This window comes from Protopterus annectens, chromosome 8.part0, assembly GCF_019279795.1.
Source record: "Protopterus annectens isolate FY-2018-M chromosome 8.part0, PAN1.0, whole genome shotgun sequence".
Taxonomy (NCBI): Eukaryota; Metazoa; Chordata; order Ceratodontiformes; family Protopteridae; genus Protopterus; species Protopterus annectens.
The window spans coordinates 1,097,598,244-1,097,624,259 of record NC_056741.1 but is presented as its reverse complement, the minus strand read 5'-3'; the positions used below and the strand labels follow the sequence as shown (position 1 = coordinate 1,097,624,259).

Genomic DNA, 26,016 nt, shown 5'->3' with positions numbered 1-26,016 from the left:
AAGTTTTATTTATTTGTTTTATTTGACATTTGTTAACCAGGTTAGTCCAACTGAGGCAAAGGTCCATTTTCAGTGGAGACCTGAGGAGAAAAGCTCCAAAGAGTTCACAATCTTGTAAAATTTGTAAGATTAACAAAAATGAACAGTTATACATAAGACATAGCCAGAGTATCATTAGCAACAGTTAACATCATTACTTGTTGTAGATGAGAAAAAAATAAAAGTAAAAATAAGATACATATTTGGTATCAAATATGTGGTAAACAAAGTATTTGAACAAAAAGAAACATGGTGCTGATGCAAATTATCAAGATGTTATAAGTTCTCCCTACAAATTGTAAAATTGTATGTAAAAACTGTAAGAATTTATAAGTTCTCTTTATAAATTGTAAAAAAAAAAAAAAACAGAAATCAGAAAGTAGGGGCCTGAATGCAAACAGAAAAGCTTCTGAAGTACAGATTGTGTGTGAACTCACTAATGTTTAAAGCAACTGCTGCTATAAAATGTAGCAGTATGCAGGTAGTCCATGGTCTTAAGACATGAGGTGCGAAGTGTTGTACCATTTCTGTACAGGTATACCATTTGTGGAAGTTAACCCTGGAATTAGGACACTGCTTGGAAGATAACAAGACACAGCAGCCTTGAAGCAGATGTTTGTCCTCATTTTCTGGCCTATTTACCCCTTGTCAGGGCATCAGGATACTGTGAGCAGTTGGGTGGCATATATCAAAACAACTGCCACTACATCATAACCTATATGCTTGCACACAAGAGGGGATAAGACATAACAAGCAGGCATCATTATGGTATCTGGATATTCCATTTTGTGAATTGCTGACTGAGAGTAGTGTATTATCTTCAAGGGGGTGGAGATGGGGGTCCTTATGTATGTGCTAACAAACATAAGAAATGTAGTTATGCATGCACTGTTAAGTAATGCATACTAAAATCTATTTTTGGAGAGTTGTTTATAATATATAGGTAGCTAGTGCTGTAGTTAGCTAGTGATATCACTTAGGTGTTATGGTAATGAGCTCTGAAAGGCTTTAGTTAATCCATTATGCCAGGCTTTGAGTTTCGTAACTTTTTCTTTTGTATTCTGAGACGAGCAAATTATTTATGTGCCCTCTGTCCACACTAAGCATACTTACTGATTTAAACCATTTTTGCCTCTATGTCTACTGACTATCAAGCCTCCCCTTGATCAGACAATAATTGCTTGAGGGGGCAATCATCCAGGCAGTCATGATAATACTTTGTGAGATTTTTTTGTTTTGTTTTATAGCCTAACCTTCCTGGTGGTGATGTGAGCAATTGTGTTACCATAAGAGCTGTCAATACCTGCTTGTACTTGGAAGAACACTCCTCCACATGCACTGACAGGAGCTGCAGTCACTGGCTTTGGCAGTCATACCCATGTCTTCCTGGCGTTGGCTGCATGCATGATGAGGGACTTCTGTTCTCCAGCTAAGGTCCTGTCATCAGAGCAGTGGTATGAGCCAGGTATGAACCACTGTTCCTCCTCCCCAGAATGGGCATGCCCCATCCTCGTCAATGCTATCAAGTGCCTGAACTGTTAGTCAATCATGGTTCACCTGGTTTGTCGTCAAGGCTTTATTCCTTTATGCCACTGAAACAGACTGTTATTTGCTGATGTTCGTAGAAGTGTGGACCTTTTGCTCAAAGTTTTAAGATCTGGTTAGTTTGTTTTGAATTGCAATGCTCCTTCCTGTGGACATTTTCTTAATTTCATTCTCTTATGCAGCTTGATTCTCCACCTGTTGGTCCCCCTGTATGTGATATTAAGAAAGAAGACATCGAGCCAGACAGTAAGTATTATCAATTGAAAATGTATAAAATGTCTTTTATAAGGTTCATTTTTTATTTCTACTCATTTGCCATGTGTATTCTTATTGATACCCTGTAGTGACTCTTTCTTGATTGACTCACAATTTGAGGCTGATACTCAGATAACCCAAATCTTTCCATTTATCCTTTAAATCTAACTTTTTTTCTACCCAGGGCCTCCTATGGGAAGGGATGAAATGTGTCTGCTGTTTTCAGCCACTTCAAAATGTACTTTCTTACAGTGTATGTGGCTGTAAGGACTGTTGTCTGTCATAAGACATAGATGAAAAGAACAGAATGTATGGAATTAATTTCTAGTGGCCAAAATGCACTTACCCTGATATTGTGCGATCTTGGAGTTGGTATATGTAATTAACAGGGAGTGTCATGGTGGGGTAGTGAGGGCTTGCCTGCCTACAAAAAGTACCATTTCTGTTTTTTGTACTTTTCAATCATTTTATGATCACTCTTTTTTCATTTGCTCCTTGAAGCATTTCAGTATTTGACGATATAATCAAACAGATGCATGTAGGACTTGCATCAGTGTGCTGCATACCTAGTTTGTGGCATGTCTTTTCCTATTTCAATAGACACTGTACAATATGCACTGAAAATGCACAGGCAAGCTGCATATTTCCAATCAGCCGGTGTGACAGTGTGCAGTACAAGGCTACAGCACCGACCCAGGACATTTGTACAGTTAAACAATGGAATATGTGCTGGCATGGAAACTCATGCAGTAAGCAGTCTGTGCATTACATTGTTTAGTCTTGTTGTGGTATTGTCAAAAGCTGTTGCAGATGAGGTCCACTTTGGTGGTATTGCAGTGACTGCCTTGTACATGTGTGTGGGGGGCTTACAGCCAGTATATGACCCACCTTGTTCTGTTCTGGTAGAAATCCACATAGCCATGGTGTCCATCAGTTTTGGTATAGTATCTGTCAGTGGGTGTTGGTATACAATGCACTGTGACTGAAATGGTGCTGCACATGGATACATGCCATTTTGGAATGACATAGCTGGAAAAAATCTAGATGGCTGGTAATTCAGTGCTGTGAAAGAAAAGCAGATACTGATTTAGCCAAGAAAATACAAAGAGCCATTATCAAGCTAATCAACTAGGCAGAGGTGCCAGTGATAGGACACTTTAGCCAATGGGTAGTAAAAGGAACCACCTGGTGAAACTGGCATAGGCAGCATTAATGGGTCACTTCAGCCTACTGGGCACTAAATGGAACCTCCTGATGACATTGGCAGAGGCAACAGTGATGGGACACTGTAACCTACAGAACAATAAAAGGAACTTTCTGACTACAGTCCCATATAGAAACAAGTCACATGATATGCAGTACAAGGGGTGAGACTGGGACATTGTATTAAGGGACACAGTTCTAACTAAACTGATTTTGAAATGATGGTCGAAAATGTGGCTATATTGTGTTTTTAGGTAAGATGCACCTGAAGACCAATGTGTGCCAGATAATATGATTTAATAATAGCAGCAACAGAAACAATACAAGCAGACATAAAGGCCCTATTGTTAATGATGTCCAGCACAAAGATGCCTGGCATAGCCATGTCATTGTGGTACAGGGAATTGCAGCAGGAAAATTTCAGGACATAGAGACTCACTGAGAAGCATAATGATGAAAGTATTTAAAAAAGCACAGAAAATTGTAAAAAAACACAAGTGGTCAAGAAGCCAAAATAGTTTTGGAGGAAAGTGGTGGTAGGGTCAAGAGCAAAAGAGTGTCATTCTTTGGAGCAATAAAGTAAAAAGAGGTTAGGAGAGAGAAAACTGCAAAAAAGTGATTATCATGGAAAGAACATAGTAAAGCATACTTGGGTACTGTTTGAGAAGATATAAGCAGAGGAGTAACAAGCCAAACAGGGTCTCTTTAGATACGTAAATATGTAATATAACAATTACACTTGTATGGTTATTACAAGTTAATAGTAAACCCAGCTGCTGACACAGAAACGCATTCTTCTCCAAAAATATAGAACAGGGGTTCAACCTGCTAGGCATTACGACATTTCCCTACAGTACATTTAGTTGGGAGCACATGGCTAAAGTGAAATTCAGCAGGATTGACATATGGCTGCTGCAGATTCACTGCAGGAATAGAGAAGCATGCAGCACCATGCCAACAGCTTCAATAAAGAAGTGCATGGGAGCATGGATAGTAATGTGTTTTGTGCTTGGTGTATAGTACATGCTTAAGTAACACCATATAGATGTGTGATGCGCTATGGAGAAAATCCTGCATGCTGTTGTAGTCTCACATATGCTCTAATATGTGTTTTAGGCATTGCACAAGGGCTAACTATCCACACACACCATTATTAAAGTCAGTGCTTAGTGAACATTGCATTTTCACTGTCATTAACATGCCCAGTGGGCATCTTGCTGCTGACAGCTACCATACTGCCTACTGCCTCAAGGCGCCTTGGGGGTCAGGGACATTATGTCCCCACTGTGCACCTGGTATTGTGGACATGGTGCTGCATGCTTTTCTGTGACTTTGCAACAGCTATATTTTCCTGAAAGTGAATTTCACTTCAGCCATGTGTTTCCAACTAAATGTGTTCCCTGTAAAATATCTTGCCACCTATACTAGCATGTGATGATTTTGCATATGACATTAAAGCATTGCTTTGACATAAACTGCTTTCAAGTTAGGCACAACTGATTGTTTGTGTTCTACAACATTTTCAATATGAGAAGAAATATTCAGAAATTGTAAAATAAAAAGCGTCTGCTTTGTTTCTTAGAGTAAAGAAATTCCATCAGTAGCTCTAAGGTAGGACATTCATCTTAATGACCATTAATTACCATCAGCAATATATAATACATTTGAACCAAATATCAACGACTCTCCAACAAACTGTAGAATTCCAAATGAAGAACCAAGCAAACACAACCCAGTATCAGGAGCCATAATTCACACCAAGCACAAGAACGCTGATGATAGTTTACCTAGGTTTCGTCTTTAATGAACAGACTTCTTCAGAACAATCACCATTTAAAATCACTTCACTTATATACATTTCATCCAAAATCAACCCCAATTAGCACATTCCATTAACAAATTGATCGATTAATTAGCAATAAATCTATAAACCCTAACAAATGCATATGCTTAACCATAATACTTTACTTGAAATTACATAAAGGGTTGAATAACCTAAAATTTAGGCCCATAGTTGATGGCAAGAGAAGCAAGACATGTTTTATAAGTACATTTTTGGATTTTCATTTGCAAAAGGGGTTAAAGAAATTTGATTACATAACTAAAGACTCTTGGCATTTTTTAGAAAAATTAAGAACAGTCAAAATAAGTGACGACACTATCCTGTTGACTATTGATGTATGTAATTTGTTTTCAGTCATTCCTAATGAAATTGGTTTGGAATGGCTGGAAAATCAGTTAGTTAAAACTGGTGTGTATGACCAGGATCGTATTAATGTATTTATTACTTTAATGGAGATAGTGTTGAAAAACAACTTTATATTTTTTGACGGCTATTATTTCAAACAGAATACTGGGGTGGCAATGGGGGCTGCTTGTGCCCCCATTTATGCCAATTATATAATGTCCTTCTGGGAACAGGAATATGTGTTCACTAGTGATTATAGGAAATATATACAACAATATACCCGTTTTTTGGATGACATATTTGTAATTTGGGAGGGGGATGTTGACAGTATAAAGGCATTCATAGATTATATAAATTGTACAGTGGAATTTTTTAAGTTTACTTTTGAGTTTAGTAAAAGTGAATTGTCATATTTGGATGTAAAATTAAAAGTTGACCAGTCTAGTAAATGCTTGACGTCTGGAATACATAGAAAATCCACTTTTTCGAATTCGTATTTGAATTACCAGAGCTGGCACCCTAACCAACAGAAAAAAAGCAATAGTAAAAGGTCAAATGGTTAGGGCAGCCAGAATGGTAAGTGAATATCAGGATTTTCTTAGTGAAGTTGAATTTATTAAGAGTATGTTCATTAAGCATGGGTATCCAGTTACTGTATGTAACATTATTAGGGATGAAGTAATATACAAAAGAAATAATGGGGGTTATAAGGCTATACTGACTAACAATGACAATGAAAGTATACAAATGAATATGGAAACAGTAGTGGAAATAGAAAATGGCATGAGGAATGATAAAAAATGACATGAGCGAACAAACATTTTTTATAACTACATATAATTATGATGCTGATCATATAGTCAACATTATACAAAATAATTGGAGGTTGTTGAGATTGGATTGTAATGTATGGGACAAGTTAAGGAAGGCTCCAAAAAATGGTTTTAGAAAAGGAAGGTCATTCAAGCAATTATTAGAAATGGGAAGTCAGTCCAATATTGAGAGTTCTTATACAAGTAGAGTTAAGGGTAATTTTAAGTGTGGTAGATGTAGTACATGTCAGTACATTTTAGTCACTGGTGAAAAAATTACCGTGGGGGACATACCCATTTACATTTATGGACATTTTGACTGTTACACTAAAAATGTTGTATATATAGGAAAATGTGTCCATTATTCGGCCTTCTACATAGGGAAAACATGCAGAACTATTAGGGAAAGAATTAATGAGCATATATTAGACATCAGGCATATGAAGAATACAAATGCTTTGGTTAGGCATATTGAGCAATACCCGGGGTATGAATTTAAGTTTTGCACAATACAGCATCTAAAGAAGGATAGCCAGGGTGCCGTCTTGGACGTGCACTTGGACATATGCGAAACGAAATGGCAACTGAGACTGGATGCCACTGTTTCCGGGTATTAATGATAACATAAGTATAATTCCAATTTTGAAATTAAAACACATTTTGGGTGACTTAATAAGTGGATTTTATAGATTTGGAAGTTTAGCATATACAGCCATTAACGACTGGCAAGAGTGGCCTATGGTTTTAACATGCATGTTATGTGCATATTTATACTTTTTAATAAATATTTTTAACAAGTATAATTTTAGTTAATATATAACAATAAGCAGAATTTGTTAAGTATGAATATTATTAATGATGTAAACTTTCATTGATGTTTTACACACACACATATATATATATATATATATATATATATATATATATATATATATTTATGTGACAGGATGTGTATATATATATATATATATATATATATATATATATATATATATATATATATATATATATATAATAAATTTGTGGAAGTAAAATATTATGGTTAAGCATATGCATTTGTTAGGGTTTATAGATTTATTGCTAATTAATCAATCAATTCGTTAATGGAATGTGTTAATTGGGGTTGGTTTTGGATGAAATGTATGTAAGTGAAGTGATTTTAAATGGTGATTCTTCTGAAGAAGTCTGTTCATTAAAGACGAAACCTAGGTAAACTATTGTCAGTGTTCTTGTGCTTGGTGTGAATTGTGGCTCCTGATACTGGGTTGTGTTTGCTTTGTTCTTCATTTGGAATTCTATAATACATTTGAGTCTGTCCACCATGGCAGCAGCCTATATGGAAAGAGGAACAATTACCTTCTTCGTTTGTGATTACAAAACTAAGTACTAAATGTCAAAGGTCAATACAGATGTTCTGTTGGGAACACCATTACCAGAAACTACAGATAAATTAACAAAAGGGATGAAGGGATATAGAACTACTTCTATTGATTATTAGTTCAAAAATGCCAGTAAAAGCTGAAATGATAATGTGCAGTCACAGTTGTTAAGGACTGTGATGGAAGTCTGGCATTATAGAATGGATGACAGCTTAAAAGTGAATTACAGATGAAGAGATGAAGTTGCTGTAGAGAAAGAGTTTTGCCGTCCAGGTTCCATGGAATCTGATAAGAGCAGAACTACAGGAATTACATGCAGGCCATCCTGATGTGACCTGGCAAGAAGGTTTGTTTGGTGGTCAATTCTAGATGATGAAATGAAACTATATGTGTTAAAAGTATGTGCCATGCCAAATGGAACAGAAATGCCTCAGTAAGCACATCTGCATCCATAGGAATTTCCAGGAGGATATTGGAAAATACTGTATATTGATTTTGCAAACAGATCCATATTTGAAGTGGTTTACGTTTTATTGTATGTCCAATATTACATATCAAGCTAGCTTTAGAGATGGACAAGATTGTTTATTTCTTCTCTGTTAGTGGAACATAAATTGAAGTACATAAAGCATGCTGATACACTCTGAAATCATCATAAGTATAAGCTTGTTATGCACTTCCCTGACATCAGAAAAGTGCATGTCAAGTTTGTTATGCACCTTTCTGAGCTGTTGTCTAGTCTTGTGCAAGAGAGCAAATGACAGCCACCACAGAACAGTACACCCCCATGTGTGGGGGGGGGGGGCATCCCTGCTAATTATATATACCAGCTCTGAGGTCACACAAGAGTGAGGTAAGGGTAAATTCCCTTACCCCACTGCAACACAAACTATAGAATATGCTTCAGGCAAAAACTCCATACAAAATAATTATCGCCGATAATGAGCATTTGCTCTCATTTACAGTTTGAAAAAGCATTCAGTCATATGACTGCTTGCTCTAATAACCTATAACCAAGGAGGGTATATGGTCCCAGTTGTGGGCTGTTAGAAAGTTTTTGAGTTTGTCAGTGTTAGTGCTGCACTAGTTCTGAAGGTTTTTTATATTGGTGGCAGTTTTATAGGATGTTTTGATAAATGTAAAGGTGATTGGACAGTGGTTGCTTAGTGATGGCAGAATGTTTATACTGGAGATGGAGTTTGGTATGTTTGTAAAAATCAGGTCAAGTGTAGAATGTCTGGATGATCTGAGGTTAGGCATTGTTGGTTCATTTACGAGATGAAGGATATGGGTATCCTAGGAAAGTACCCATGTCAGACAAAAGAGGAAGGATGAAGTCACCTAGAATGATTATGTTGTCATTTTTGGGACAGTTATTAAGGATATTAATGATCAGTGATTTGAATTTATTTAGGAAAGAAGAAGATAGCATATAGGTTGTAGCAATCAGTAGTGGTTTGCTTTTGTGAGTTGGAAATTTTAAGATAATCCAATTAAGGCTGGAGTCTGAGGAGGAGGAGGAGTTTCCTTGGACAATGACTTTTGGGCTTAGGTGATTTTTGTACATAAGGGAACCTGCACCAGACTGCTTACCTGGTCTTTCATCACTGACATACCTGTATCAGATTATAAAGTGTTGGAATTTGGGGGAGTCTTGTTTGACCTAGGATTCTGTGACTGCTGTAATGTCTTGGATGTGCTGGTAAACAAAATTACTTGTGTCTTCTAGATTGTTTCTGATGCTGTGTGCATTGAGGAGGGCACAGGGCAATGGGAAGAGAGCTGCTGTTGAGGAAAAGGAGTTGTTGGACCTGGGTTTGGTTCAATGTTACTCTTTGGAAGAAATATAAAGATTATGGAGAATAATCTGAAGGAGTTCTTTGATGTTTTTAGGGAGAGAGAAATATGTTTCTGATCTGAAGTTTAAGATCTAAACATCAAATCAGAAAACCAAAACTCGGGAGACATTGACACTTGGCAGACCCTGCTTTGGCATGTTTGTAGGACAGACATGCCATTTTCCAAACTTGGACCTTTCAACTTGAATCACTTTCCATGAGAGAGAAGCGAGCAACAGTCACCAAAAACATTCAAGACCAACCTAAAGGACCATCTCTTGAGTGGAGCTAGCTATTTGTTTTCAGAATAATGTATAGCAGCAAAGACATGCTGCCATTGTAACTGTAATTGTAATTGATAATTATTGTTGCCCACTTACCTGGTTATCAAATTGAAATAAATAAAATAAAAAAATCACCTCCAGAATTATTTTTCATGGGCGTATTCATATGACAACTTAATCAAACCAAACCAAATGTGTGTTGCTGTGAAGAGTAAATGGTATTCGCAGAAATTTTAGCAAAAGCAGACATGCTAAGGATAGAGCATTCAGTGAATCAGACTCAGCATACCTTTGAGATATGACTAGGGGAGATCCCAAGTGGACCCCAGGTATAATACCTAAAAAGACTTTTCCTGTGTTAGTTGATGTTGAAGGAACAGACACTAATGTCATTTGCAGGACATAATGACAAGGGTCAAAGTGAGTTGATGCTGCCCTGAAGAAGTGAGTTCAAGTGCAAAATAATGACAATGAGTGCCTAAGTACTGTTCAAGGTGAGCTAGGGAATTTACACGAGGCATGCCAGGTTGTGAGTAAGACGTTTCACAGTTACCTAAGAGTGCCAGACTTGAGACATTCACAACCGTCTTTGTTTCTGTTGACAGATGCATTAATGGACATTTGTCTTCTCAGGTAAGTGGAATCTGAAATAGTTTACTGCACTTGAAAGGCTATTTATGTTTGGTAAAATGAAAGGGAGTAATGTGATATTCTGAGCTGTGTTACTCAGTGTGACAGCAGTACTATGTATCTGCAAAACTGACCAGGCTGCAGAATAAAATTTGATTGTGCAGGAGTGCGGCATTAAGGTGATAAAGTACAACTAGCGAGTATCCATGCTTCCTATCAGAAGTCCAGTTTCTACAATTGAATGTCCTGCAACTTTAAAAATTAAATTGCAGTTTGCAAGAAATAAATTAAAAACTTGCTGTAGTACCATTAAAGCAGTTAGCTCCCCCTGCAGTCCCATGATACAGAAGGCTACACCTCTCACCTCTGCTAATTATAAGAACTAATACTGAGATTGCTGTACCATGGACTAGGGGAATACTCCTGCTTAATGCAACCTCAGACTTAGTGTGTATTTCTCTAAATCACACATGCACTCTTACTATTAACGAGTACAGTCCCCAAAATTCTACCAAGAACGTGGGCATACAGGGTCTCCATGTATGCATTTCTCAAGACAGGCACAGCTACATAGTGTAGCTTAGCTTTTGATTCCTTTGCCATGAAGTGATATGTTTTATATAAGCAGTTGCAAGTGTAGCAAAAACTTTTTATATGTTTGCTCCAGACAGTCGGTGACTGGGAGGTTGGCGTCCATCCACAGTCGTAAGTATTAATAGTAAAATACAGTTTTCTTGTTTTTTCAAAGTAAGAAGAAGGGGAGAGTCACAGGTCAAGGGAAGTCTTTGCTTTTAGCCTGGCCTGTGTACCAAAGAATATAATTTTTATATGCATTGATGCAGTGTTCTTATAATATAAACCATTTAGGATTAATATAATATGTTGGCAGAGTGAGACTACAGTGTCAGACGAGTGAGTCACAAAGGAGACCACTAGTTCATTCACACGAAGCATGTTTAGCTGAGACAATGTCACATGAAAATGTACTAATAAACAGAGTAAACATTAGGAGAATGATAACAGACACTACACCACTGTATAGAGGTACAGAAGGTGATACATTAGGAGAATGATAACAGACACTACACCATTGTATAGAGGTACAGAAGGTGATACATTAGGAGAATGATAACAGACACTACACCACTGTATAGAGGTACAGAAGGTGATACATTAGGAGAATGATAACAGACACTACACCATTGTATAGAGGTACAGAAGGTGATACATTAGGAGAATGATAACAGACACTACACCATTGTATAGAGGTACAGAAGGTGATACATTAGGAGAATGATAACAGACACTACACCACTGTATAGAGGTACAGAAGGTGATACATTAGGAGAATGATAACAGACACTACACCATTGTATAGAGGTACAGAAGGTGATACATTAGGATAATGATAACAGACACTACACCATTGTATAGAGGTACAGAAGGTGATACATTAGGAGAATGATAACAGACACTACACCACTGTATAGAGGTACAGAAGGTGATACATTAGGAGAATGATAACAGACACTACACCATTGTATAGAGGTACAGAAGGTGATACATTAGGAGAATGATAACAGACACTACACCATTGTATAGAGGTACAGAAGGTGATACATTAGGAGAATGATAACAGACACTACACCACTGTATAGAGGTACAGAAGGTGATACATTAGGAGAATGATAACAGACACTACACCATTGTATAGAGGTACAGAAGGTGATTTCCAGTGAGCTCCCTGAACTCTTAAGATTCAGCTAGTGTGGTATCTTAAGACTTGGCAAACAGTAGGATCAGAGAAGTACAGATTAATAATATTTTTGTACTTAAGGAATGAGAAACAAAGAATACTTATGAAAAAAAGTTAACAAAAATGAAGTCCAGTCAAATTTCCAACATCCATTTCCCAATAGATGTGTTTAGTGCTGGAGCAGACAGCAATTAACTTAATTTTCTGCTCTTAACAAAAGCTGTGCAGCTCATCACATAAATCACCATAACAACAGGTATATTTGAGCAACTACAGATCAATCTGGCCATAATGTTTCAAACAGTTTTGATGGTCGGAGTGGATGTGAAATGGGCCTGTAGATGTGTGAAAAAGTTTTAATACTGCCCATTAGAAATGGAAGCACTGCTACAGACTTCCCAGCTCTGGACACCTTCCACTGAAGAATGTGATAATAATGACACGCTTCAGACGGGATGACATGCGGGTATTAAATGCATTCACAGACTCTAGACAAGGAACATCTGCACCAGCTTTGCTAAAGATAAGCACCTTCCATAATTTTGTTCATTGTGTGATAGCTGTAGGGAAGGAAAACAATGAGGCGCAGTTTCTATACGGTTTTGTGGGAAAGGAAGGATAGCTGTAGGGAAGGAAAACAATGAGGCACAGTTTCTATACGGTTTTGTGGGAAAGGAAGGATAGCTGTAGGGAAGGAAAACAATGAGGCGCAGTTTCTATACGGTTTTGTGGGAAAGGAAGGACAATGGAGTTAACAAGCAGTTGTTATCAAGTTTAGAGGAAAAAAAATTCCGCAACAACAGAAGAGGACTGGACAAAGAAGTCACAATAAGAGTTACAATCATTGTCACTGATAATGACAGATGGTTTAATTGTTCTGACATTAAGATAGTTTATGTCCCAACAAATGTGCGTAGGATTTCGAAACATATATCTTCCCAACCTTTGATACATAAGATGAATGACAAAGGAAGCAAAGAGAATTAGCAAGATTGGCGGAATGCTGTAAAACACTCCTTTTAGATTAGCACCCCATTCAGGATGGGTTTCCATGCCTTGCACCCAATGAGTGAAACAAATTAAAAACTATTTTTGCAGATGGAGGGAACTCCCCTCATCCCCCCACATGAGGGCTTCCACCCCCACTCCCTCCTTACTTCAGTATAGTAATGCCACATTCATACAACTGTGGAGAAAAAAAGAAAGCACCTCACAAAATGAATTGGTGCACAAATAGAAACCAATAATTCTGTATGGGAAATACAGCTCAACAAATTCAACATCAGGTAATATAAAAAGTGGGCTGAAACCTTGCCCATTTAATACTCATCCAATAATAGGTTCATAGAAACATAGGCTCTACAAGCTAGTCTAATGATCTTAAATACATTACCAAGTACCTGTCCTCAGGCTTTACATCCTTTATCAAGGATGGCAAGGTCAGTTAGTCCCAGGGTAAATTTAAGAGGACCCATCCAGTCATCCAGGTAATGTTTTAAGGAGAAAACTGAATCATATTGCCTTATGTGCAGAAGAAGTTTATTCCAAAGAGGGGGAAGATGTTGAACCCATCTCTCCAGTGTATTTTATTTAATTGCTGATATAAAATTCAGATATCTGGTTATAGTATTTACTGAGAAATAGTGTTTACAGTATTGCAAGATCTCTAATGGTGTGATGAGAGAGGCAAAGACCATCCTTCAGGAGTCTATACTGCAGGGGACAGGGGCAAGACTTCAGTCTTTCCAGATAACACAGGTTCTTGAGACCACAGAGCTTCTTAATTTGGGGCTTTTCAAGCTTTGGATATGTCTTGTGAGGCACATATCAATAGGATCACTGTATTCTATAGTATGTCTAACCAACACCAAATGCAGGGGAGCTATAACTGCCCAGGTTCTAGGTGAAATATCTTTGACAATTAATTGTGATCTATAGAACGATTCCTTGACTACAGTTGCTATGTAGTGTTCAAAGGAGAGGGAGCCATCTACCCAGTTTCCTGGGTCATTGACTGCTTTCTTGCTTACAGAGTTATGGGATCTGAGACCTTGGTATTTGGAAACTTGTACAATATCCAAAGCTGAGTTTTTCAGTGACCAGTCATTTGCTTTCTGACATTTTATGGTTATACCTGTAAGTGTTACTACAATTAACTGTAAGGTATGTCATTAGGACAGCTGATTTAGAAGATTTTAATGTTTTGCTTAATTCATCTAGAATGCCTTTGGTTATTATGATTTCCTTTTTTTAATACTGTTTCACTATTTTTGGTCTGGAAAAGATCTGCTCAGAGGAACATGGTCTGCTGTATGCCCAGTAAAAGACCTGCAGTAGCATCACTGGGATTTACTCTATGTCCACAAAAGAGCAAAACAGACTTTTTCATTACACACTTTCTTACCTGCTCACATAAGAAGAAACCACTTTTGCCTCTGACTCCCTTAGGAAACAAACTTGGATTAATACTGTGTAAGCATTTCCTGATGAATTGTACCACAAATCGGTTGGCTGGGCATTTCATGTTCTTCCCATACAGGGTCGTGTTCTTCATCATATCACCTGCGTCGCTGTATCTTACTTAAGCTCATAAAGATGTCCTGTTTAGGACTAGATCTCAGGATGGTGTCGCCCTCATAAATTTGCTGAATATCTATCAGGAGCTCCGAGTGAAGGGTTGTTATTTACTATTTCTGAGCAGATGCACAGTTTAGAGTATGGGATCAACAGGCTTTGGAGACCTTACAAACCCACCAGCACCATCTTACAGGCCACATTAACTACAGCTAGCTTGGCACACACTTGCAGCAACTCAGGCATAGCACAGTTTGTCTGTTACTTAACCCTTCTCTAGCTCATTGTATCACTACTCAGGCTTGCTCCTGACATGAATAACCTCTGGGCAACATCATCAGGGTGACCTTGATCTACTTTCATAGAATAAGGAGAATATATTTTTGTGGTCACAGTAGAACTCATTCAGGCCTGGATGTTTAGACTGTCACAGTAACCGTTAACAACAACTACCTTACAGATATTAAACATAACGAGAGGTATAAGCTGTAGACCTTTGCATACCAGTTTGTTCCTGTGTTAATACCGCCTTTTTGTTTCTAAATCCCGCAGGTTTTCAAATGCCGGACGAGCTGTTGCTGTCGTTGTTAATGATGGGTAAGGATATTCCCGTCTGTGAGGTGAAAAAAGAGGACCTTGAACAACACAATCTGCTTGAGTTTGCTCCTGTAGGTAAGTCATTGCATGGACAGACCAGTCTGTATGTAAACTTCAGATGTCCCTGCTACCTGGGAGTTAAAGCCAGTGAATTGTTCCTGCATTACAGAAACACTGTAATCTAATTTATAGCACTCTAGTAGATCAGCGTGCTTAGTAGACTGATAACGCGCCAATAGGGAACAGTAGAACCCAAAGACCTACATAATGAAGACTACTGCTGCTCATGAATTTTGTACTTGGCAGCTAATTCCAGCAGTGACACAAAATCCTACATGTGGTTTGCAGTGCTTGTTGGGTTGTATTCATTTACAATATGGTAAGTGAAGTAGTGATACAAATTTACTAGGGTATGCATGGGTTACATTGAGCCATCTATAGTTGTGGTGTGATTCAGGGAATATATTTAGTTGAATTCTGTTTAACTGCATAGTGTGACTGCAGAACCTCAGGGGTAAGGATGTCTTCTTTTTGTCCCCAAGGCTGTGTGGTCTTGCATTTAGTGTATTTAGAGAGGTGAGGTTGCATCCCCCCCCCCCTTGGGGAATACAGGAGCTTCTCCCTTTTGCAAGGTTTGCCTTTTTTGATGAGAGCCTTTTCATATAATTACTATGAATCCATTTGCTAGAGTTAACATATACTGAAATAATATTAAAATTCTGTTGTAAGGGAACTACAGTCTGCATGCCACAGAACCTATGGATAGTATGACAAGGACGTCATTTATGGAACTCACATTTCACAGTGGCCACCTCCATGTCATTATATTAAGCAAATTAAAACTATTGCCCATAAATGCTTGTTTCAGGGTAGAAAAGTGGGTCCCTATTATTTCATCAAAGATTTACATAATTGAACGGCATTTTATCAAACATGACATTCATCAAACCATTCTGACTGAGATCGCATTATGGTGGGGATCAGGAAATTGCCCTTTCCCCACTGTAGTGCATTGTTGGAGCTTGTATATATAACTAGCGGGGGTATGGGGGATTCGAGGAAAGGCATTTCTGATGAAATGCTGTGCAATGATGTAAATCTTCGATGATATAATATAGACCCAGAAAAGCCGAGGGCCTATTATGTCACAGGGAAGGCTGTTAAGTAGGACAGAAGTTAAAGGATAGTTTGAAAAGTACAGATGTATGCAGTACTCATGTAACAGTAAGTGACCAGTTTTTGTGGCAATAATTAAGTGTGAGTTTATGTAATCTGGCTGATGCTCATTCAGCAGAAACTTCTTAAGCACTGATTGTATGATAATGGATTTGCGTTTACTCTTGTGCTCACTGATTGGTAGCAGACGCAGAAATGCAAAGAGATAGCCAAAAGGAATCCTTAGATTTTGTTAGCTGAAAGCTGAAAAAAATAGCTTGTACATTGAAAATAAGTATGAGCAGACAGCATTGAACAACACTGAACAGCTCTCCTTGTCCCTAAAAACGTTATTTTAGCCAAAAATACCTCAACCTTATTATAATAAAATTAAAGATATTTTAATTTAAGGCTGCCATCCATTTTTTTCTTTGGAACTTTCTGAAATTTTAGCTTGAGAAGCTGTTTTAATCATTGCTAGTCACTATAGTACGAAAGGTCTTAAAGCCTGTAATTTTACAAGTTTGTAGGTGCACACTAGGCTAACTGCCTTGAAGGGCCATTTTAAGCCTAGCCAATAACCCTAGATTATAATCAAATAATTAAATAATCAAACCCTCTACTTTCTGCTTATGAGGTGAACATGTTAACCGTTATGCCCTATATTTTGTGGGAAGGAGTAATTAAAGACCTTTAAAATAAAATTTGTTGGAAATAGCCCTAATCTCAGACAGCATCCAATAATCCGGAAAATAATTTGGCCCATTATATCCAATAGAATTTAACCAACTTGGTTGGTACTGGATTTTGTCTGCAAGTCAAAGAGAGCATGCCTGAAATCAAATCCGTAACTTCACAGTAGTAAGCATATGAGAACTTGCACCAGACAGAGACAGGGGTTCATAGCTGGCATCACCATTGTACAGAACTCTTATGACTCTCTGATTTTGCAGAGTTTTACTCTGATTTTGCCTTATACGTTTGCCCTGTGTATCATAACATTTTTGATTTTCTGTCACTGAAGATTGCAGACAGTCAGTAATGCAAGACATTAGATTTTCAGACTTCTTACATTTTAGGAAAGCCATGCAGATACAAACTCATTGTTCTATTGACATCTTAAGTAAAGTAAAGTAATATTTAAAGATTGCCTGTGATTTTGGGCCTTTGCATCGCCATTATTTTTAGCTTTCTCCAGAATTTTTGACAGTCATTGAAGGGTATGTCACTTCATCGCACAAAGGTATCTTAATGAATTTTATGCCTTATGAGGCCACTTTTAGACACAAGTAAGTGTGCTTCAGCCTCATGTTCGAATGGAGGAAATACTTTCAGACTAACAGGCTAAACAGCACTGCCCATTGCCAAGATAAAAGTCGCTGGTCAGTCAGAAGTGTATAAGCCTCTCTGACATATGTATTGCCTTTTACAAGGATTTTCAGTGTGACAGACTATGCTTACTAAGCTTAAGCATTCATTAAGGAGGCAGTACATCTAGATAAGTGCTCTGGCCTGCACCTATTTACCTAAGGGAACAGACACCATAGTTGAAACAGTTTCTTGAAACCCAGGGAAAATGCATACATGTTCAGGGGTAAGTAGAATATGGCTTTGGTGATAACTGTATTCCATGCTGACACCATCTCCTGCAGGACAAGGCATTCAAACTAGTTTAGAAAGCAGTCAGCCCATTTCTGCAGTAATAACTTAGCTATTACAGACTATCAGGCTCTCCTCACTTGGAAAGATGCCAATGTCTGTGCGGTCACAGAAACATGGTTCAAGGCTGTGGAGAACACCCCTGCCTTACCAGGTTATACATCATTTCACACTTTCTGACCCAAAACGAAGTCAGGAAGACTAAGGATGGTGGTCTCTATCTTCATTAAGGACAGGTACACCTCCAGACTGGTTGCCAGCATCATGCACTGGAATTACTCCAGATGCAACTGACAGTTGGCAAGACACCCATCCAAGTCATAGCCAGCTATAGACCCCCCTCCATGACTCAGGACACCCATTACTCCTACCTGGACTTACTTGACTCCATCAAGGTACCCCCTAACATCCTGATCCTTGGTGACTTCAACCATTCCTGCACTAATGCACTCACCCAGTGATTCCTTGACCTCAGTTCTAACTCACTAGATAAGCTCATCTCATCCCCCACAAGGGGAGATAACATTCTGGAATTGGTTCTCACCAACATGGATGACCACTGCACCACTCTCATAGTAAGTTCTTTCCTGGTGAGATCAGATTATCGGTCTGTCTCATTCAAAGTCTCTATCCTCCCACCCCCCAGCCATAACCAGGCTAAAAAACTTCTCAAAAGCTGACTAAAACCTCCTAAGGGAGGGTATCAAAAGCTTCACACCACCAGACCCCTCAGACAATGCAGAGGATGCAGACAACTATGCTGAACAGTATGCCACTGCAGTATATAAGCACCTCTACAACTGCATAGACTCAGCCATACCCAACAGAACTAAACGGAAACACAAACCTGTCTGGTGGACATCCTTTATCAGCAGGCTTTACAATAAAAGGAAGAAACTGTTGTCCAAGGGTAAAAGGGAACAAATTCCAAATCAGAAAAACTCCCTCCTTAGCCTCAACAAGCAAATTAGATCACTAGTGAAAACCTCCAAGGCCAATTATGAATTGAAACTAGCCTCCAAAACAAAAGAAAACCACAAAGCCTTCTTCAGTTATATCAGGAACCTCCACTGCAAAGCCCAGGTTTGTCCCGAATTAGTACTTAATGGGACCACTTACAATGATCCTGTTGACTTAGCCAACCTGCCAGCTGATAGGTTCAGCGCAAACTTCACCCCCCTATCTTCCCCAAAGGCCCTTTTGACATCCTGATACTTGTCCCGCACCTCACATCTCCATAGATCAAGTGTTAAAGGCCCTATCCAAGGCAAATAACACAGCTTCCATGGGACCTGATAGCATCCCAGGCTGTATTCTGCACCATCTCCAGCAAGAACTAGCTTTGCCATTGAGCACACTATTCAACCACAGCCAGTTACAGGCTTCATTCCAGCAGAGTGGAGAACTGCCTTGTCATCCCCTTGCACAAAGGTGGTGCCACTACTGACTTGGGAAACTATTGCCCCATTAGCTTGACAAGTCTGATCTGTAAAGTCATAGAACGTATTATTATGGATCTCATAAACAAGGACATAGGCAATCTCCAAGCACTTGACCCCACCCAATTCGGATTTGTCAGGGGCAGATCTTGCCTGTTGAACCTGGTTGACTTTTTGAGACTGTTACCAAGTCTCTGGATGAGGGAAAGTCAGTACATACAGCTTATCTTGACTTGATCCAAGGCCTTTGACATAATCCCCCACTCGGGCATCATTGAAAAGCTAACTCAACTTGGCGTAAATCCCTATCTTGTCAGGTGGCTGACGAACTGGCTCACTGATAGGACCCACAAGGTCAAAATAGGCCCCACCACCTCTGACAGCAGAACTGTCACTAGTAGTGTTTCCCAGGGATCTGTCTTGGCATCCTTACTGTTTGGCATCTACTTCTCAGAGGTCCAGGCAAAGACAAAGGGCCTGTGGCTGACCAAGTTTGCAGATGACTGTAAGTTGGGTGCTGTCATTGACTCGCCAGTTGATGTTAACATACTGCAAGAGGGTCTCACAGCAACAAATGACTGATGCCAAAGTCATGGCCTTAAGTTAAACACAAGAAAATGTATTATAATACCATTCAACAAAACACGGCCCCTACTGATTACCACATCACCGGCAACCCCTTTAGCACACAACCTGTGGTGAGAGACCTGGGTATTCAAGTTGACAACAGTCTCACATTCAACCATCATGTAGCAGCAGTGGTCAGAAAAGCCTTTTACTTGATTCATCTCATAAGTAAATAGATTGCATCCAGAAAAAATAAGGTTATTACCTCTCTGTACTCATCCCTCATTAGGCCTATAATTGAGTATAACTCCCCGTTTGGTATATACCTCTCCAAACACCTGCACTAACTGGAACGGCCGCAGAAATACCTCACAAAGAGAATCCATGGCCTCCAGTACCTGTCCTATGTGGACAGGCTCAAATCATTATCACTCTACTCTGTATCGTACAGATTGCTCAGAGGTGATCTGTGTCTCATCTACAAGTCAATATCAGACCCTGCCGTACCAGAGATGCTCCTTATCCGTAAGTCTAACTCCTCGTGCATTACCCACTGGAAAGGCCTAAATCTAATATGTGACATCAACAAAACCTGCTGGAGAGACAGGTTTGTCTCCCAGAGGCTGCCCCATCTCTGGAATAGACTTTTCATACATGTCAAACAGAGTGCCTTGCTGACTCTCTTCAAGTGCAGCCTTGATGAGTGGATGGGAAACCACAAATTTGTCCCAGGGGTTCCACCTTTATTCCTCATTGACAGAGGTGACAGGTGCTGATTGAGGTTTATTTCTTGGGGGTAAACTCTTGGCTAGACTTGTAAGGACCCCAGGGCCATTAGCCTAGTAACCTCCTATGATCCTATGAAATATTTAAATTAAATTTCTTTAAGATGACCGTACATTTATACTCCTCAGATGAATCCTTTCTTTTGCTTCTGAGACATTTTTTGTCAAATATCTTTTGTTAAAATTTTCAGTGTGTAACAAGCAACAAAACAGAAATCAAATGGTCTACCATACCAAAATAACAATTAGGAGTCAGGAAAATTATTTCCTTAAAAATGAACACAGTCAATTTCAAAGTCAAAGTCAAAGTGAACTTTATTGTCATTCAGACAGCACAACAATGCAGCTGCGAAATTGTGTTACTTCAAAGTCAATGTGCATACATGTAATGATAATATTAATACAACAATAACACATATACTAATGCTATTCCAACAATAACAACAGTAAGACATTTATGCAGAGTAGTAACAAGTACAATGGCATGCACTAAGACTATTCCATTTACATGTCGTCAGTATATTTCAGTTTATATTTTCAGTTTTAAAAGAAGGTGTCCTATGACTGATGTGTTTACTTACACATAGGCTATTGTGTGCCCCTCCCCAGCAACCAAAAGAGAAAAATAAGCTAGTTTTTTGTAAAGCAACTGGGCTGACTACCAAGTGTCTAAAACAATGCTGTTTTTCTGAGAAATCAGGATAATGTGGTGTGATACTGCCCCCTCCTGGTAGCAAATGAAATTGACCATGCAAGCCAATGGTAGCAGTAATACTCTACACACTGTATATTGGTACTCTGTAACCTTGCTGTTATCTTCAGTTTTTTTTCCCTGCTGGAGACAAAAAACTAATGTGGCAAGTAAACTTCGGCTGGAAGTGCTGCAGATTTACGCAAAATTATTATATAACTTGGAAGGGGACTTAGCCCATATATGGTATAGCTTTTCTAGCCCTTTCAGCAAAAACAAGATCTGGTAGTCTTCAAATCTGAAGAACTTCTGTATGAATACAACAGCAAAGGACAAAATCTGAATCAGTCACCATGATGTTAAGGCTGTCTACTTGCATTTTGGGCAACATTATGAGTCACACACAATAACTGCAAGGTCAAGCCAAGACTGAGTTTTTATCTGATGTTTTCGGATTCTCAGAGGTAGATCTGGAGTCAGAAATTCATGGTGCACCGAAATTAGTGACTGAATGTGTGAGGCAGCTCGAGAAAGATAACTAAGTTTTGTAGAATGTGACGTTAATGCCTTGCCATTGTTTAACAGCATCCATGTAGTGGCTTGAATGGTTAAATTATTATGACATGCAAGTAAATGTTTTCCATTATTTTGAAAAACAACTGGCATTTTCTGGATAGATTTATCAAAACATCATAGATACGTTATTACTTAAAATATCCAAAAGCACAGCAACAAATGACTAAACTCCTTCTGAAATCCACAAAAAAGTCAACAAAACTGTAAAAACACATGGCTTTATTGTAAAACACCTCAAAGTAAGCGCTTTCGCCTCTCTTTTAGTGCCAGAGACTTCTTCAGACTGAGGCAATTATATCAACAAACATTTTAACTGCACAAGTAAAATCACATGATAAAACACATGGTCTAATGCTTAGTGTTTTAACCCTTTCCTTTTCAAAAACATTACAAAGTCTTCCGTATTGTTTAAGCCAGGTGGAAAAAGAGAGGCGAAAGCGCTTACTTTGAGTCTGTGTTTTTCCAGATTTGTCGACTTTTTTGTGGATTACTTAAAATATACATTCAGAACACATGTGAGAGATGCAACCATATAGCCAAACTGGAGGCTAAGCTCTCTCAACTCAGTACTGGCAAAACCAGTCAGGAGGAGAAGGAAACCACACTCACTACAATTCCAGTCTCACATAGACCTACCACGACAGCAAACCAAACACATAATGACACAAAAACATACTCAGAGGCTCTAAATAAAGATCTGCCTAAGCAGCAGAGACCTCCAAAGCAGACACCCAAGCAACCGCTACCCAAAAAAAAAACACGTGCAACACATATCTCACAAAGCCAGTGTGCTGAACAGTCACAGCCCTTAAGGCTAAACAACACACCTGATACACTTGTAATAGGTGACTCTATCGTCAGGCACACTGACGTCCCGCTCACCAGGCTGAACAAGGAGAAGGTCACGGTGAGCAGCCTGTCTGGCGCTAGGATCCGCCACATAACACAAGCACTCAGGTCACTCCAAGGCAAGTACAAATATGACTCAGTCATTGTCCATGCTGGTGTGAATGACCTGAGACGTACCTCCCTGGACTACATGAAAAGAGACATAGAGGAGCTCTCTGAGCATGTAGCCCAGGCTGGTATGACCCTGACCTTGAGTAGCATCTTACCCTCACCAAGAATGATGCCACAGTATGAAGACAAGATGATCAATTTCAACAATTGGCTTAAGTATTGGTGTCATTCAAAGGGGATCCAATGCCTATCAGCTTGGGATGATATGCACGACAAGCCACGGTGCTTTGCTAGGGACGGCTTGCACCTGTCACCCCTGGGCTTTCGGATATTGGCAAAGGCTCTTGCTACCCCCATAGTGCCTTTTTAGGCAAGGCTCAAAAGACAAACCCACCTCCATAGGTATCACAAGGGATAAGAAACTAAGAGTAATGCTACTCAACGCCAGAAGTCTAAACCTCAAGATGCACGCACTCGAAACGCTCCTTAGCATGGAGAACATCGATATCTGTGCAGTAACAGAAACCTGGTTCAGGGGTCCCGAGAGCACCCCAGCACAACCAGGTTATACCTCATACCATTATTTTCGGCCCCAAAACTTGGACCGAACCACAAAAGGAGGGGGGGTATCGATATTCATCAAAGATACCCACACCTCCAGGTTGGTGGCAAAGCACGAAGCATCAGAGACTATCCATGTGCAACTAACAGTGGGTAAAACTGCCTTCCAGTTTATAGCCTGCTACAGACCACCCTCCCAAACCCAGGAACCCCACTCGGCCTTCCTGAGAACACTGGAAAATATGAAGGTCTCTCCGAACACCATTATATTGGGCGACTTCAACTACCCAAACATAGATTGGGAGCATTACTCTAGCTCCAACACCCTTGCCCAAAGGTTCCTAGAATTCATAAACTCAAATGCTATGGAACAACTTGTTACCACTCCCACAAGAGGGGAAAACATACTGGACCTGATCATCACCAACATGGGGACTCTATGCTCCAGACCAGAAGTGTATCCTCACTGGTAAGATCAGACCATAAACTGATCTCACTGGATATTCACATCCGACCCCACCCCTGCCCAGAAAACCACAGTGAAAAACTTCTCTAAAGCAAATTTCACACTCCTCAAAACCGAGGTGGAATCCTTCAAAGCCCCGGCCTGTGGAAAATACGGCCCAGACCGCAGAATCCTTTATAAATGCATTCTATGAACACCTTCAGAACTGCATGGATCATGCAATCCCAAATAAAACCAAGACCCAATCCTCCAAAGGCAGACAACCTGTCTGGTGGACCCCAGCCATAAACAAACTATACAATAGAGGGAGGAAGCTACTACATGATAGAGCAAAATCCCAAAAGGGAAGGCATCTCTGATCAGTATTAGCAAAAACTAAGGGCACTCATAAAATCGTCAAAGGCCAGCTTGAGAGAAAAATTGCACAGGACACTAAGGATAATCACAAGGCTTTCTTTAGTTATGTTAGGAACCTGGGTGGGAATTCCCAGATATGCTCAGAATTAGTCCAAAATGACAAAAATACACTGCTCCCACAGACATTGCCAACATCCTAGCTGACAGGTTCAGCGCAAACTTCTCCCTCCCACCAAAAGGGCAAATATCTATCCCAGCAGAGTGCTGCCCCCTGACATCTCAGATGCTCAGGTGGGAGCCGCCCTCTCCAAAGCAAAAAACACAGCATCAATGGGACCAGACGGTGTCCCAGGCTGCGTCCTACATGAACTCCAAGAAGAGCTAAACCCAAACATAAAACTACTGTTCAATCTCAGCCTTACTACAGGATATGTACCCAAAGAGTGGCGTACAGCAACAGTGGTCCCTCTCCACAAAGGTGGTGCCTCAACGGACCCTGGAAACTATCGCCCCATAAGCCTGACTAGCTTGGTCTGCAAAGCTATGGAAAGGATCATCATGGACCTCATAAATAAAGATATTGGGGACCTACAGACACTGGATCCTACCCAGTTTGGCTTTGTTAAGGGCAGATCCTGCCTCTTAAACCTGGTTGACTTCTTTGAAACAGTCACCAAGGCCATTGGAAGGGAAGGTGGTCCACACAGCCTATCTGGACCTCGCAAAATCCTTCGATACAATACCCCACTCGGGCATTATAGATAAGCTCACCAGCTTAAATATAAACCCCTATGTCACTAGATGGGTTGCAAACTGGCTCAAGGACAGAACCCACATGGTTAGAATTGCTGGAGCCATGTCAGACTCCAAACCAGTTACAAGTGGCGTCCCACAAGGCTCAGTCCTGGGACCTCTCTTGTTTGGTATATATTTCTCGGAGGTACAGGCCAACACGGAAGGACTGTGGCTGACCAAGTTCGCAGATGACTGCAAACTGGGCCATAATCGACTCTCCAGCCGACACAAGCATCCTCCAAAAGGGCCTCATAGAAACAGACAACTGGTGCCAGAGCCATGGCCTCAAACTAAACGCCAAAAAGTGTATAGTCATCCCTTTTGGCAAAACAACAAAGTGCCCACAAATTACCACATAGGTGGTAATCCATTAAGTATAGAAGAAGTAATTAGGGACCTGGGGACCCAAGTTGATAGCAATCTCTCATTTGACAACCACATGGCCAAAGTGGTTAGAAAAACATTTTATATAGCCCACCTAATCATGAAGGGATTCACATCTAGATTAGGGGAGGTCATCGTGCCTCTTTACTCATCCCTCATCAGGCCCATAATTGAGTACAATGCCCTTTTGGGATGTACCTTACCAAACACCTGCAGCAACTGGAAAGACCCCAAAAGTACCTCACCAAGAGGATCAAAGGGCTCAAACAGATGCCATATGCTGCCCGGTTAAAGAAACTCCAGCTCTACTCAGTGGCATACCGCCTGCTCAGAGGTGACCTGTGCCTGACGTATAAGGCCATGTCCAATCCGGAATTAAGGGACATGCTGCACCTCAAAAAATCCAAATCCCATCGAGCTACACGAGAGACTTGAACCTCAGCACTGAAATAAATAGGACATGCTGGAGGGACAGATTCATAACCCAGAGGCTCCCTTCACTCTGGAATAAAATCCCAGTC

General features: G+C 39.7%; 1 protein-coding gene across 1 annotated transcript in view; it reads left to right on the top strand.

Moving 5' to 3' along the window:
* Window positions 1-26,016, top strand: part of LOC122809253 (zinc finger protein 420-like) — a 227,286-nt gene that overhangs the window by 177,428 nt on the left and 23,842 nt on the right. Inside the window, exons 5-6 of the mRNA XM_044080580.1 lie at window positions 1,767-1,830; window positions 15,056-15,175. Of these exons, the coding sequence (XP_043936515.1) occupies window positions 1,767-1,830; window positions 15,056-15,175 (184 nt within the window). The remainder of the gene's footprint in view (window positions 1-1,766; window positions 1,831-15,055; window positions 15,176-26,016) is intronic.